A 14,114-nucleotide genomic window follows, 5' to 3' on the forward strand; every position below is an offset into this window, starting at 1 on the left:
CTCTACCACTGTCAGTGTAGTACCACAGAGTTGATACGTTGCTCTGGGGTTGCTGTTTCCCATGTGTAGTACTTTACATTTGTCAATGTTAAACTTCATTTGCCACCTCTCAGCCCATCTCCTCAACCTTTCCAGATCCTGTTGCAGCAGCATAGTGTCAGTAGTGTCCTTGACAACCCTGCCAACCTTTGTGTCGTCTGCAAACTTGGACATTAAGCTTGATATACCATCATCAATATCATTTATAAATACAGAAAATAATAATGGACCCAACACTGAGCCCTGAGGGACGCCACTAACAACATTAGTCCACGATGAGCAGTGTCCATTGATTACCACTCTCTGTCTTCTCCCCCTCAACCACCCCTTTATCCATAGCAGCAATTTGCCTCCAATGTCACACTGCTCCAATTTGTGTAGCAGTCTTCCATGTGCAACAGTATCAAAAGCCTTTCTAAGATCCAAGTATATAATATCAAAGTTATTCCCTGCATCCAGTTCTTTTGTGACTGCATCATAGTATCCAATCAAGTTGGTCAGGCAAGACTTCCCCTTAACAAAACCATGCTGTGTCTGAGCTATAACTGAAGTCTTGTCTAAATGATCCTGCAGTGCTTCTTTAACCAGTGCCTCCATTAATTTTCCTGGAACAGAAGTGAAGCTCACAGGTCTATAATTACTTGTGTCAGCCTTTGATCCTCCTTTGTGAATTGGGGTCACATTTGCACATTTCCAGTCTATGGGTACCTCCCCTGAGTCCAAGGAAGCTCTCATAATTATGGCTAAGGGTTTGCTTACTTCCTTTGCTGCCTCCTTTAATATAACTGGATAGATCCCATCCACCCCGGGTGCCTTTCTTGTGTTTATCTTCAACAGTTTCTCCTCCACTTTACTCCCAGTTATTTCAAGATTCTGTAGCTTACTGCTAGAGTTGAATACACCTCTGGCATTCCCCTTGCTGAATAACTCCTCATGTGTGAATGTCGATGCAAAATATTCATTTAGTTTGTTAGCTACCTGAGCAGGATCATCAACAGTTGACCCATCAATATCAAGTGAACCAATCTGATTCATCCCCTTCCTTCTAGAGTTTACATAAGTAAAGAACTCTTTGCTGTTTTTCTTTGCATCCCTTGCCAAGGATTTCTCGTAATCTGCCTTCGCCTGCCTAACCTCCTTTGTAACTTGGTTGCATATCAACTTGCATCTATTATAGGCTTCTGTGTCATGTGTTAATTTGTAAGTATCCCATGCATTTTTCTTCTCTGCCATATGCCTCATTAGTTCATCTGACATCCATTTTGGCCTAAACCTTGAAGAATATTTCTTAGTTGGTATGTAAAGCCTAGTAGCTTCCAAGATAAGTTCTTTGAATGCTTCCCATTTTGAATTTGCTGTTGGTAACATCATCAGTTGGTCCCACTGTATAGAATTTAAATACTGTCTCAGTCCATCGTAGTCGCCTTTACGGAAGCAATAACCCTTCCCTTTACCCCTAATGGTAGTTACCTCTTTGAGTAAATCCCACTTCAGCACACTGTGATCAGTGCCACCTAGTGGTTCATTTATCTGCAGATTCTTAATGCATGAAGAATCACTGCTGATAATCAAATCAAGAGTATTACTCCCTCTAGTTGCCTCCCGAACATGCTGATGTAGAAAACAATCATCCAATAAATCCACAAAAGCCCTGCTAGTGTGTGAGTAACCAGCCCCCAAATTCCAGTCAATATCTGGGAAATTAAAATCTCCCATTATAAGACTCTCTGATTTACTGGCCCACTCTATTTTCCTGTACAGTTCCTTATTATACTCATCAGAGAATATCCATTAGTCAAAACACTGTGCCTTCTGCCTTGCAGCCACCCAGAAATCCATCTTAGAATTTTTCCAGTAATCCCAAATGTTCCAGCATATACAGTAACCTCTCATGAAGGACCTCTCATAATCATTGTCTCTAAGATTTACCGTACCACTGAAGTCAGATTACCTGTGTGTAGTTACCAACTTCACTCTTAGATCTGCCTTTATGTATTAGTGGTACATTGGCACCTATCCTATCCAAAGGAATTTCCACTGGGTCCAAAGATGCTCTCATAATTAACTTCATCCCCTATCCAAAGGAATTTCCCCTGAATCCAAAGATGCCCTCATAATTGACTTTATTGGTTCAATACACTCCCTGGCAGCCTCCCTCAAAATTAATGGGTAAATGTCATCAATTCCAGAACCCTTACTTGCCTTTATGCGTGAAAGTTTTTCCAATAATCAGTCATATGTAATTTCGAAATCATTATTTTCATATGATTCAGCCTCACTTGCAGAGGATCTTCTCAGCACAAGGGGTCTTTCTTCAGTAAAGACAGATGCACAGTACTAGTTCAATGTATCTGCAACATCAGCTGGGTTGTCTAAGACTTTCCCAGTGGTACATGGGTCGGATCTGATTTTTCTTTTTTTTTTTTTTTTCATTGTATTCACATACATGAAATATTCCTTGTCCCCATTTTTTCTTTACCAGTGCTACCTTATATGCAGCCGTGGCATCTCTAACCTTATATGTGGTACTATTACAAATCAACTTGTAGCTGTTGTAGGCTTCAGTACTTTTCTTTCCTGGTGCATTATAACTGTTGTTATTATTATTATTATTATTATTAGCTATATGGTGCAAGGAAGCCTGAGGCTTATGCTGTACTAGCCAAAAAAAAATTCCTGAGTTGCCCTAAGGGAGAGAGAGTCAAAAGGGAATCACCAGGAAAGAGAAGAATGATGATATCCAGCTCAGTTCCCTGGGTGTGTCAAGCCTATACTCACCAGATGTAAGCCCCTGGGGTTTGCACTAATAAATCAAATGAAACCAAATCAATACTTTTCCTCACTATGTAACTAACCCATGCTATCTTTTTCTGCTTTATTTGTAGGGCCAGTTCTGAATTCATTCATTTTGGCATTCTCCTCCTGCAATATTTGCAAGGAGGAGAATTTTTCTTCTTGCTCAGACTATACATATTGCAAGCCTATGCAATATGTATGTATGTATAGTCTGAGCAAGAAGAAAAATGCCATCAGCATTGCCATCACTAATGGATTGAGCAATGACATCAGCATTGCTCAATCCATTCAATCTCAAATACCTCAATCAGATCACCTTGCAGGTGCCTAGTCTTCAGATGCTGCAATTTGCATAACTGAAGCTTTACTTGGTAATAGAATCCTCTTTGTTTCCTTCACCAATCTTGTTGCCCTCCTCTGTACCCATTTCAGCAGGGCAGCTCTACATCCTTCTTAAAATGAGGTCTCTAGACCTGTATGCAGTATTAATGATGTGGCCTCATATAAGTCCTCAATGCCTTATAAGTGTGATAGTCACCTCCTTATCCCTGCTAGCAAAATTCCTGTATATCATTGACAAAACCCCATTAGTTGTCTTGGCAGCCTGCCTGTATTGCTTAGAGAACTTCATATCAATCAGCACAATTATCCCCCAAGACCTTTTAATTTTCCACTAACCTGAGTTTAGTACCACAGGGTTGGTATGTTTATTTGGGATTATTGCTTCACATATGCAATACCTTGCATTTGTCAATGTTAAACTTCAGTTGTCATTTCTTAGCCCATCTGTCTAATATTTCTAGACTTTGTTGCAGCAGCAGCAGCACACCTTCATTACTGTCATTAATCACCCTGTCAACCTTTGCATTGTCTGCAAACTTAGACATTAAGCCTGATATACCCTCGGCAATATTATTATTTATTATTATTATTATTAGCTACATGGTGCAAGGAAGCCTGAGGCTTATGCTGCACCAGCCAAAAAAAAAAAAATTCCCGAGTTACCCTGAGAGAGAGGTAGAAGGGAATCACAAAGAAAGAGAAGAATGATGATATCCAGCTGAGGACCCTGGGTGTGCCAAGCCCATACTCACCAGATGTGAGCCCCTGGGGTTAAATATATATTAATAAATACAGAAAAGAACTGTGTGCCTAGCACTGAACCCTATGGGACTCCACTCATCCATTCCTTTGTCCAGAGCAGTAACTTTCCCTTAATGCTAGACTGTTGTGATTTCTACTGCAGTCTTTTATATGTAACGGTATCAAAAGCTTTCCCGAAATCCAAGTATATAATATCAGAATTATTTTTGCATCCAGTTCCTTTGTCACTGCATCATAGTACCCAATAAAATTGGTCAGACAAGATATGCTGTTAACAAACATTTGCAGATGATCCTTCATTACTTCTTTAATCAGTGACTCCATTATTTTACATGGAATAGAAGTTAAACTAACAGGTTTGTAATTACTCATGTCACCGTTTGATCAACTTTTGTGAATTGGGGATACATTCGCACATCTTCAGTCTGCAGGGCCCACCCTTGAATCCAAGGATGCTCTCATAATTATGTCTAAGGTTCTGCTTAATTCCTTGCTCCTTTTCTTAATATAATTGGGTACATTTCTTATGTTTAACAATTTTTTCTTCCCCTTTCCTCACAGTTTTTACAAAATCATTTAGCTTCCTGTTAGAGTGTGATAAACGTCTGGCATCCACTCCCTATTGAATATCTCATGTGTGAATATAGATGCAAAATACTCATTCAATTTGTCAGAATCCTGAAGAGGGTCATTAATGATTGAAGTACTGTATCGATATCATGTGGACCAACTTGATTTATCCCTTTCCATCTAGTGTTTACATAAGTAAAGAAGTCTTTGCTGTTTTCTTTACATCCTTTACCAAAGATAACATGCTGTAGAAAACAGTCATCCAATATATCCACAAAAGTCTCGCTAGTGAGTGAGGGACCAACCCACAAGTTCCAGTCAATATCTGGAAAGTTACAATCCCTCATTATAATTCATTCTGATTTACTGGCCCACTCTTTCTCTGTACAGTTGTTTGTTATACTTATTAGAGTTTTTTGGCCTATAACACATTCCTACTCTAATTTTTGCTTTCCCCATATTTATGTCACACAAACTGAATCAACATTGAACATTTTGCACCCATGTCAACTGGATGCATTGCCTTAGAATTATGTGCTTAATTAACAGCATAACCTCTCCTATCCTGTCTGCTCTTTCTGTACACATTTTTAACCCCTATATTCAAATTCTGCATTCCTTATATCTTTGTGATGCCACGTCTCTGATATCCCAACAATATCTGCCTTTGGTGTCTTGACTAGTACTTCAAATTCATAAAAAAATATTTAATGTACTCCTAGCATTGGTGTGCATACAAGTATACATACACCTGTTCTTACTCTTAGTTACCCTGACCAACCCATGTATTTATGTATTTACTTGTTCATGATGACTCCCGGTAGTTCCCGAAATCCCCAGGACTTTCTTTTCAGGCTGCTGCTCATTTCAACAGAAGCAGTGCAAGAATCATTTCCACCTCTGCCTGTTAATCTATTAGTCTGTGTATCCACCCAGGCTATCAGTTTTCTGACCCACCTAACACTGCCTTGATAGCATTGGCAAATATTTTTGCACCCTTTCTATTTAAATGTATTCCCTCCCTGTAGAAGCAGTATCTTCTGCTAACAAGCACAGCCCATGCTGTGAAAAATTCTATCCCATATGCCTTGCACAATCTCTCCTGTGCTGAATTGAATTGATTGGTCATGGCGCATTATAGCCTTAGTTGCTAATGCGCCAATAAAATCCAAACTAAACCAAACCAAGCTGAATTGATTGACAAGCCCTCCTCATATACTCCCCCCTGTTGTGTCTGGGCAGAATTGCAGACACTTTCAAATCTAACTGTAACTTACAACTTTTTTCAACATTGCCCTGTAGTTGTTAAGTACGTTTGCAGATCTACTCTCAATGTTTTAGTGCCAGAATGTGCAACAATATCATGTTTTGTATGCTTAAAAGATGATACCTGCTCTATGACGTTATCAGCTTTTGCCCCCTGGCAGACACACTCTGGTCCTTTTCCACCTATCCTTTTTGTTCAGTATATTTCCCATTTCTTTGACAATAGACTCACCGACAACAACTAGCTCCTGTGGGACCACTGTATTTTGCTTTGGAGGTTGCCGCAGTGTTGCCTGATGAAGTGGAAGCTCCGGTATTGAGATGGGCAGCTGAGTGTTTGATGGGCCCTCTCATTTGAAATCATCTGAGGGTATCCACCCTGTTTTTCAAGTTCTCATAAAGTCCCATAAAAATTGAGTTGGCACCCAATTTCCTTACACTCCTTAAATCAAACACACAAAAAGACATCATGCTTGGAAATATCATGTCCTGTTTCAGATCTGCAAACATCAAACAAGCAGTACATTTTAAATAAAAGCAGTATATTTTCATTTGGGCAGAGCTTTTAATTTAATGTGTGTAGTGCAGTACCAATACAACTCATAGTGAAGTGCCTCCACATTATGAGATTGATGCAATTCATAGCACACCTAGTTTGCTTATAACTATATATAGAACAGAGGCTATTGCCCTATCCTATACACTAAATTTATCAGTAAATGAAGCTAGTATATCATTGCATTTTAGTTTTGTTTTTCTTAATTTGGAGCCTTGTTTTACAATTGTGTTTTTATAAAATATTAAAAGTAATAAGGTATTAATTGGATCACTTGATTTTATTTTCAGAAAACTGAACACAATGCATAACAAAGGAAACATGTTGTTAGCTTTTATATGCTACCGGCTGTTGGCTGTATTTTTTGTTCAGACAACTTTTGTTCCAGATGAATACTGGCAATCATTAGAGGTTGCACATCATTTAACATTTGGGTATGTTGCAATGTGTTTTTAATAAATTTTTTCTTATCATTTGAATGTTTTAAAATATAGAACTAAATATTAGTATTAAAATGGCATAGTGATGCAAAATAGAAAAGTTTGTTGCATTTGCTGTATTAATATATAATAATATATACATAATAATAATTAAATATAAATTAATTATGATATATTAATAGAAGTAATTAAACAGAATCCCAGTGAATTATGTTATCCAGACTGTTTATAACCTTGACGACATAAGAAAAAATAATTATTTGTATTAATGTATGCTGCAGAAAATAATCATCCAATAAGACTGCACAAAAGTCATGTTAGTGTGTGGCTGACCAACCCGGAAGTTCCATTCTATATCTGGGAAGTTTAAATCCTCCATCACAAGACAATCTGTTTTACTGGCCCACTCTATTTCTCTGTACAGCTGTTCATTGTACTCATCAGAGTCATTAGGCCTATAACACACTCCTACTCTCAATTTTGCTTTCCCAGTGCTTATGTCACACCAGACTGGCTCAACACTGCACTGTCCATCCATGTCAACTGAATGCACTTCCTTAGATTTTGTGTTTCTTAACTAACAGCATAACTTCTACTCCCTTTCAATCCTGTCTATCCTTTCTGTACACATTGTACTCCTCAAATTCTAATTCTTCATTCTAAGTTAGTGTCAAGTCATTTTAGTTCGTAGTAAACCACCAAAGTAAATCACCTTCTCAGAGGATATCACCAGCCCTGGGTGGTGGCATCTGCTGAGAATAAGTAACATTAGTTGTCTCTATTGCCGAAGCATTGCTTATTGGAGGTAGTGCAATATCAGAGCAACTCTTTATGGCATTCAAAATATGAGATACATGTATATCAAAAACGATGCCATTTCACCTACTTCAGTGGTTTACTATGAACTAAAATGATGCTTGGCACCAACTAAAATATTTGATGATGCTATTGAGGCAGTGTTAGGTGGGTTGGAAAACTGCTAGCTTGGGGGGATACGTGGACTAATAGACTAACAGTAGCTGCTGGCAGAGGTGAAAGTGATTCTTGCACTGCTTCTGTTGGAATGAGCAGCAGCCTGGAAAACAAGATGCAGAGGATTTCAGAGACTACTGGGAGTCATTGCAGTACAAGTAAACACATGGGCTGTGTTAGGGTAGCTAAGAATAGGAACAGGTGCATGTATACTTGCATTTACACCAATGCTAGGAGTTTGGTAAATTTGAGGTGTTGGTCAAACCTCAAAGGCATTGTTGGGATATCAGAGACATGGTGTCACACAGATATAAGGAATGCAGAAATGGGGCCGACCAGGCTAGCCAAGTGGGTAAAGTACCTGCCCGGCAACCCAAAGGTCGCGGGTTCGATTCCCGCCTCGGGCTTGGATCAAAGTACTGCAAAAACCTTGGGAGGTGCAATATGGCCACAGAAGCCGATGCGCCAACAACTACCAAATCAAATCAATCAAGCAGAAATGGAATTTGGGAAGTACAATGTGCACAGGAAGAATAGGAAGGGAGGAGGGTTTATGCTATTAGTTAAGAAACGCATAAAATCCAAGGAAGTACAGTTAGTCGACATGGGTGGACAGTGCAGTGTCGAGTCAGTTTTGTGTGACATAAGCACTGGGAAAGCAAAAATGAGGGTAGGAGTGTGTTATAGGCCTAATGACTCTGATGAGTATTATAAACAACTGTACAGGGAAATAGAGTGGGCCAGTAAATCAGAGTCTTATAATGGGGGATTTTAATTTCCCAGATATTGACTAGAATTTGTGGGTTGGTCACTCACACACTAGCAAGGCTTTTGGGGATTTAATGGATGATTGTTTTCTACAGCAGCATGTTCGGAAGGCAACTAGAGGGAGTAATACTTCTGATCTGATTATCAGTAGTGTTTCTTCATGCATTAAGAATTTGCGGATAAAGGAACCACTAGGTGGCAGTGATTACAGTGTGCTGAAGTGAGATTTACTCAAACAGGTAACTACCATCAGGGGTAAAGGGAAGGGTTTTTGCCTTCGTAAAGGTGACTACATTGGTCTGAGACAGTATTTAAATTCTATACAGTGAGACCAACTGCAAATTCAATGTGGGAAGCATTCAAAGAATTAATCTTGAAAGCTACTAGGCTTTTCATACCAACTAAAAAATATTGTTGAAGATTTAGGCCTAAATGGATGTCAGATGAACTAATGAGACATATAGCAGAGAAGAAAAATGCATGAGACACATATAAATTAATGGGTGACATGGAATCCTATGATAGATATAAGCTGGTCTGTAACCAAGTCAAAAAGGAGGTTAGGCAGGCAAAGGCAGATTACGAGAAATCTTTGGCAAAGGATGCAAAGAAAAACAGCAAAGAATTCTTTACTTATGTTAACTCTAGAAGGAAGGGGATGAATCAGATTGGTCCTCTTGGTATCGATGGTTCAACTGTTGATGATCCTTCTCTGGTAGCTAACAAACTAAATGAGTATTTTGCATCTACATTCACACATGAGGAGTTATTCAGGGAGGTGAATGTCAGAGGTGAATTAAACTCTGGCAGTGAGCTAGATGATTTTGTAATAACTGAGAGTAAAGTGGAGGAGAAATTGTTGAAGATAAACATAACAAAGGATGGGATCTCTCCAGTTATATTAAAGGAGGCCACAAAGGAAGTAAGCAAACCCTTAGCCATAATTATGAGAGCTTCCTTGGACTCAGGGGAGGTACCCATGGACTGGAGATGTGCAAATGTGACCCGAATTCACAAAGGAGGATCAAGGGTAACACAAGTAATTTTAGACCTCTTAGTTGAACTTCTGTTCCAGAAAAATTAATGGAGGCACTGGTTAAAGAAGCACTGCAGGATCATCTAGACAAGACTTCAGTTATAGCTCGGAAACCGCATGGTTTTGTTAAGGGGAAGTCTTGTCTGACCAAGTTGATTATATACTATGATGGTCACAGAGGAACTGGATGCAGGGAATAACTTTGGTATCATATATTTGGATCTTTAAAAGGCTTTTGGTACTGTTCCACATGGAAGACTGCTGCACAAATTGGAGCAGTATGGCATTCTGCTGACGAGGCCACTAGGAGACGGTCATGTTCAAAGCCGCTAAGTGGATTTTTCTTATTTATTGATTTGAAATTATTGTTTTTCTAAAACTTTTGATTTAAATTTAGTAGTATAACATTATTTTGTGATTTTCTGATTAATTTGGTGTATTTATTCTTTACTCGGCCTTGTAATTGCATAAAAGTATCGGTAAGGGTATCCACGTGTTTGCAACTCCGCTGAACGAGAAGTTCTTTAGCCATATTTAGCTGCTTGATTGAATATTTTTTACATCGAATTATTTCTGTAAGTAGCTTATAGACCTAGTAAGGATCGTTAGTTTATTCTGAATTGAGACAGCGAGATTTGAAAGTTAATTAATACTTAAGTGTCCGTAGATTTACCGTTCGTAACTTTCCCACCTTTGTGATACGATAGTTATATACCGTACTAGATAGCGTTAGTTGAACTTCGTTAGCAGTTAAATTGTACTTTTAAATAAATACATATAACGACTTAGATTACAAACGTAATATAATTAATTATATTTAACATAATTAATAACATAACATAATTAATTATAATTAATTAATAAATTAATAGAATCATGACTCAGACCAGAGCAGCAAAGCAAAAGGCTCAAGCTAATGGAAGTGCTGTGGCTCAGAGCAGAACTGAGGGGGGCAGTTGTCCTCTGACTCACAGCCTTATAAAATGCACTGTTTGCTTGATGTTTGCAGACAATCGGGTACGGGACATGATACTGCCATGGGGGATGTCTTTGTGTGTGCGCGCAATGCAAGGAGTGTATCGATATCAGGCAACAACTCAGCGTTCTTGTGGGCCTATATGAGAGCTTGAAGGACAGGGTGGATGCCCTCGAAGAAACTAAATTCAGGAGCCCATCAAGCTCTCAGCTGCCCACATCAACACCAGAGCTTGCACTTGGGCATCACGTGACACAGAGGCAACCCCCAAGGCAGAATGCGCTGGTCCCGAAGGAACTAGTAGTTGTTGGTGACTCTATTGTCAGGGAAACGGGGAACATGCTTTGTAAAAAGGATAGGTGGAACAGGACCTAGGTATGTCTGCCAGGGACAAAGGTTGATGATGTTGTAGAGCGAATATCATCTTTTAAGGGCACAAAAGGTGATATAGTTGTACACGTTGGCACTAATGATATTAAGAGTAGGAGACCGGCAGAATTACTTAACAAGTACAGGTCACTGTTGAACAAAAGCTGAGAATTAGGGTTGAAATTAAAAGTGTCTGCAATTCTGCCCAGACACGATAGGAGGAGTATATGATGAGAGCCTTGTCGATCAACTCAGCCCTGGAAAGATTGTGCAAGGCTCAAGGGGTAGAATTTTTTTCAGCCTGGACTGTACTTGTTAACAGGAGAGATTGCTTCTACAGGGATGGGATACACTTAAATAGAAAGGGTGCAAGAATATTTGCTGATGCTATCGAGGCAGTGTTAGGTGGGTCGGAAAACTGCTAGCTTGGGGGGAGACAAAGACCAATAGATTGACAGTAGCCACTGGCAGAGGTGAAAGAGATTCTTGCACTGCTTCTATTAGAATGAGCAGAAGCCTGAAAAACAAGATGCATGATATTTCAGAGACGGCTGGGAGCCATTGCGGTACAAGTAAACACATGGGTTGTGTTAGGGTAGTTAAGAATAGAAACAGGTGCAGGTATACTTGCGTGTACACCAAGGCTAGGAGTTTAGTAAATAAATTTGATGAATTTGAGGTATTGCTCAAAACATCAAAGGCAGATATTGTTGGGCTATCAGAGACGTGGTGTCACACAGATATAAGGGATGCAGAACTGGAATTTGGGGAGTACAACGTCTACAGAAAGGATAGACAGGATGGGAAGGGGGGAGGGGTTATGCTATTAGTTAAGAAACACATAAAAACCAAGGAAGTGAAGCCAGTTGACATCGCTGGACAGTGCAGTGTTGAGTCAGTTTGGTGTGACATAAGCATTGGGAGATCAAAATTGAGAGTAGGAGTGTGCTATAGGCCTAATGACTCTGATGAGTATAATAAGAAACTGTACAGGGAAATAGAGTGGGCCAGTAAATCAGAGAGTCTTATAATGGGAGATTTTAATTTCCCAGATATTGACTGGAATTTGGGGGCTGGTCACTCACACACTAGCAGGGCTTTTGTGGATTTATTGGATGATTGTTTTCTACATCAGTATGTTCGGGAGGCAACTAGAGGGAGTAATACTCTTGATTTGATTATCAGCAGTGATTCTTCATGCATTAAGAATCTGCAGATAAATGAACCACTAGGTGGCACTGATCACAGTGTGCTGAAGTGGGATTTACTCAAAGAGGTAACTACCATTAGGGGTAAAGGGAAGGGTTATTGCTTCCGTAAAGGCGACTACGATGGACTGAGACAGTATTTAAATTCTATACAGTGGGACCAACTGATGATATTACCAACAGCAAATTCAAAATGGGAAGCATTCAAAGAACTTATCTTGGAAGCTACTAGGCTTTACATACCAACTAAGAAATATTTTTCAAGGTTTAGGCCAAAATGGATGTCAGATGAACTAATGAGGCATATGGCAGAGAAGAAAAATGCATGGGATACTTACAAATTAACACATGACACAGAAGCCTATGATAGATACAAGTTGATATGTAACCAAGTTACAAAGGAGGTTAGGAAGGCGAAGGCAGATTACGAGAAATCCTTGGCAAGGGATGCAAAGAAAAACAGCAAAGAGTTCTTTACTTATGTAAACTCTAGAAGGAAGGGGATGAATCAGATTGGTCCACTTGATATTGATGGGTCAAGTGTTGATGATCCTGCTCAGGTAGCTAACAAACTAAATGAATATTTTGCATCGACATTCACACATGAGGAGTTATTCAGCGAGGGGAATGCCAGAGGTGTATTCAACTCTAGCAGTAAGCTACAGAATCTTGAAATAACTGGGAGTAAAGTGGAGGAGAAACTGTTGAAGATAAACACAAGAAAGGCACCCGGGGTGGATGGGATCTATCCAGTTATATTAAAGGAGGCAGCAAAGAAAGTAAGCAAACCCTTAGCTATAATTATGAGAGCTTCCTTGGACTCAGGGGAGGTACCATAGACTGGAAATGTGCAAATGTGACCCCAATTCACAAAGGAGGATCAAAGGCTGACACAAGTAATTATAGACCTGTGAGCTTAACTACTGTTCCAGGAAAATTAATGGAGGCACTGGTTAAAGAAGCACTGCAGGATCATTTAGACAAGACTTCAGTTATAGCTCGGACACAGCATGGTTTTGTTAAGGGGAAGTCTTGCCTGACCAATTTGATTGGATACTATGATGCAGTCACAAAAGAACTGGATGCAGGGAATAGCTTTGATATTATATACTTGGATCTTAGAAAGGCTTTTGATACTGTTGCACATGGAAGACTGCTACACAAATTGGAGCAGTGTGACATTGGAGGCAAATTGCTGCTATGGATAAAGGGGTGGTTGAGGGGGAGAAGACAGAGAGTGGTAATCAATGGACACTGCTCATCGTGGACTAATGTTATTAGTGGAGTCCCTCAGGGCTCAGTGTTGGGTCCATTATTGTTTTCTGTATTTATAAATGATATTGATGATGGTATATCAAGCTTAATGTCCAAGTTTGCAGACGATACAAAGGTTGGCAGGGTTGTCAAGGACACTACTGACACTATGTTGCTGCAACAGGATCTGGAAAGGTTGAGGAGATGGGCTGGGAGGTGGCAAATGAAGTTTAACATTGACAAATGTAAAGTACTACACATGGGAAACAGCAACCCCAGAGCAACGTATCAACTCTGTGGTACTACACTGACAGTGGTAGAGAATGAACGGGACTTGGGGGTGGTTGTGCAGGCAGATATGAAGTTCTCTGAGCAGTGCAGATGGGCTGCAAGAGTAGCTCATGGAGTATTGTCAATGATATACAGGAATTTTTCCAGCAGGGATAAGGAGGTGATTATTCCCTTGTATAAGGCAATGGTCAGGCCACACCTAGAGTACTGTATAGAGGTCTGGAGGCCTCATTTCAAGAAGGATGTAGAGCTGTTGGAACGAGTACAGAGAAGGGCAACAAGATTAGTGAATGGAACAAAGGGGTGCTCTTACGAAGAAAGGCTTAAGTTTTGCAAATTACAGTGTCTGGAGACTAGGCACCAGCGAGGTGATCTGATAGAGGTGTATAAAGCCTTGAATGGTTTAAGCATGCTCAATGCTGATGGGATTCTTCCTCTAGCTCAGAATAATCACCTGAGAGGGCATAAA

The 14,114-nt window shown here is 39.7% G+C and overlaps 1 protein-coding gene across 1 annotated transcript in view; it reads left to right on the forward strand.

The window, feature by feature from the left end:
- The window catches only part of PIG-B (phosphatidylinositol glycan anchor biosynthesis class B), a 106,185-nt gene that overhangs the window by 4,269 nt on the left and 87,802 nt on the right, over positions 1-14,114 (forward strand). The window contains exon 2 of the mRNA XM_090387368.1: positions 6,622-6,765. Coding sequence (XP_090243494.1) covers positions 6,635-6,765 — 131 coding nt within the window. The 5' untranslated portion in view covers positions 6,622-6,634. The remainder of the gene's footprint in view (positions 1-6,621; positions 6,766-14,114) is intronic.

The sequence above is a fragment of the Mastigoproctus giganteus genome, chromosome 13, assembly GCF_048544385.1.
Source record: "Mastigoproctus giganteus isolate SK-2022 chromosome 13, ASM4854438v1, whole genome shotgun sequence".
Taxonomy (NCBI): Eukaryota; Metazoa; Arthropoda; class Arachnida; order Uropygi; family Thelyphonidae; genus Mastigoproctus; species Mastigoproctus giganteus.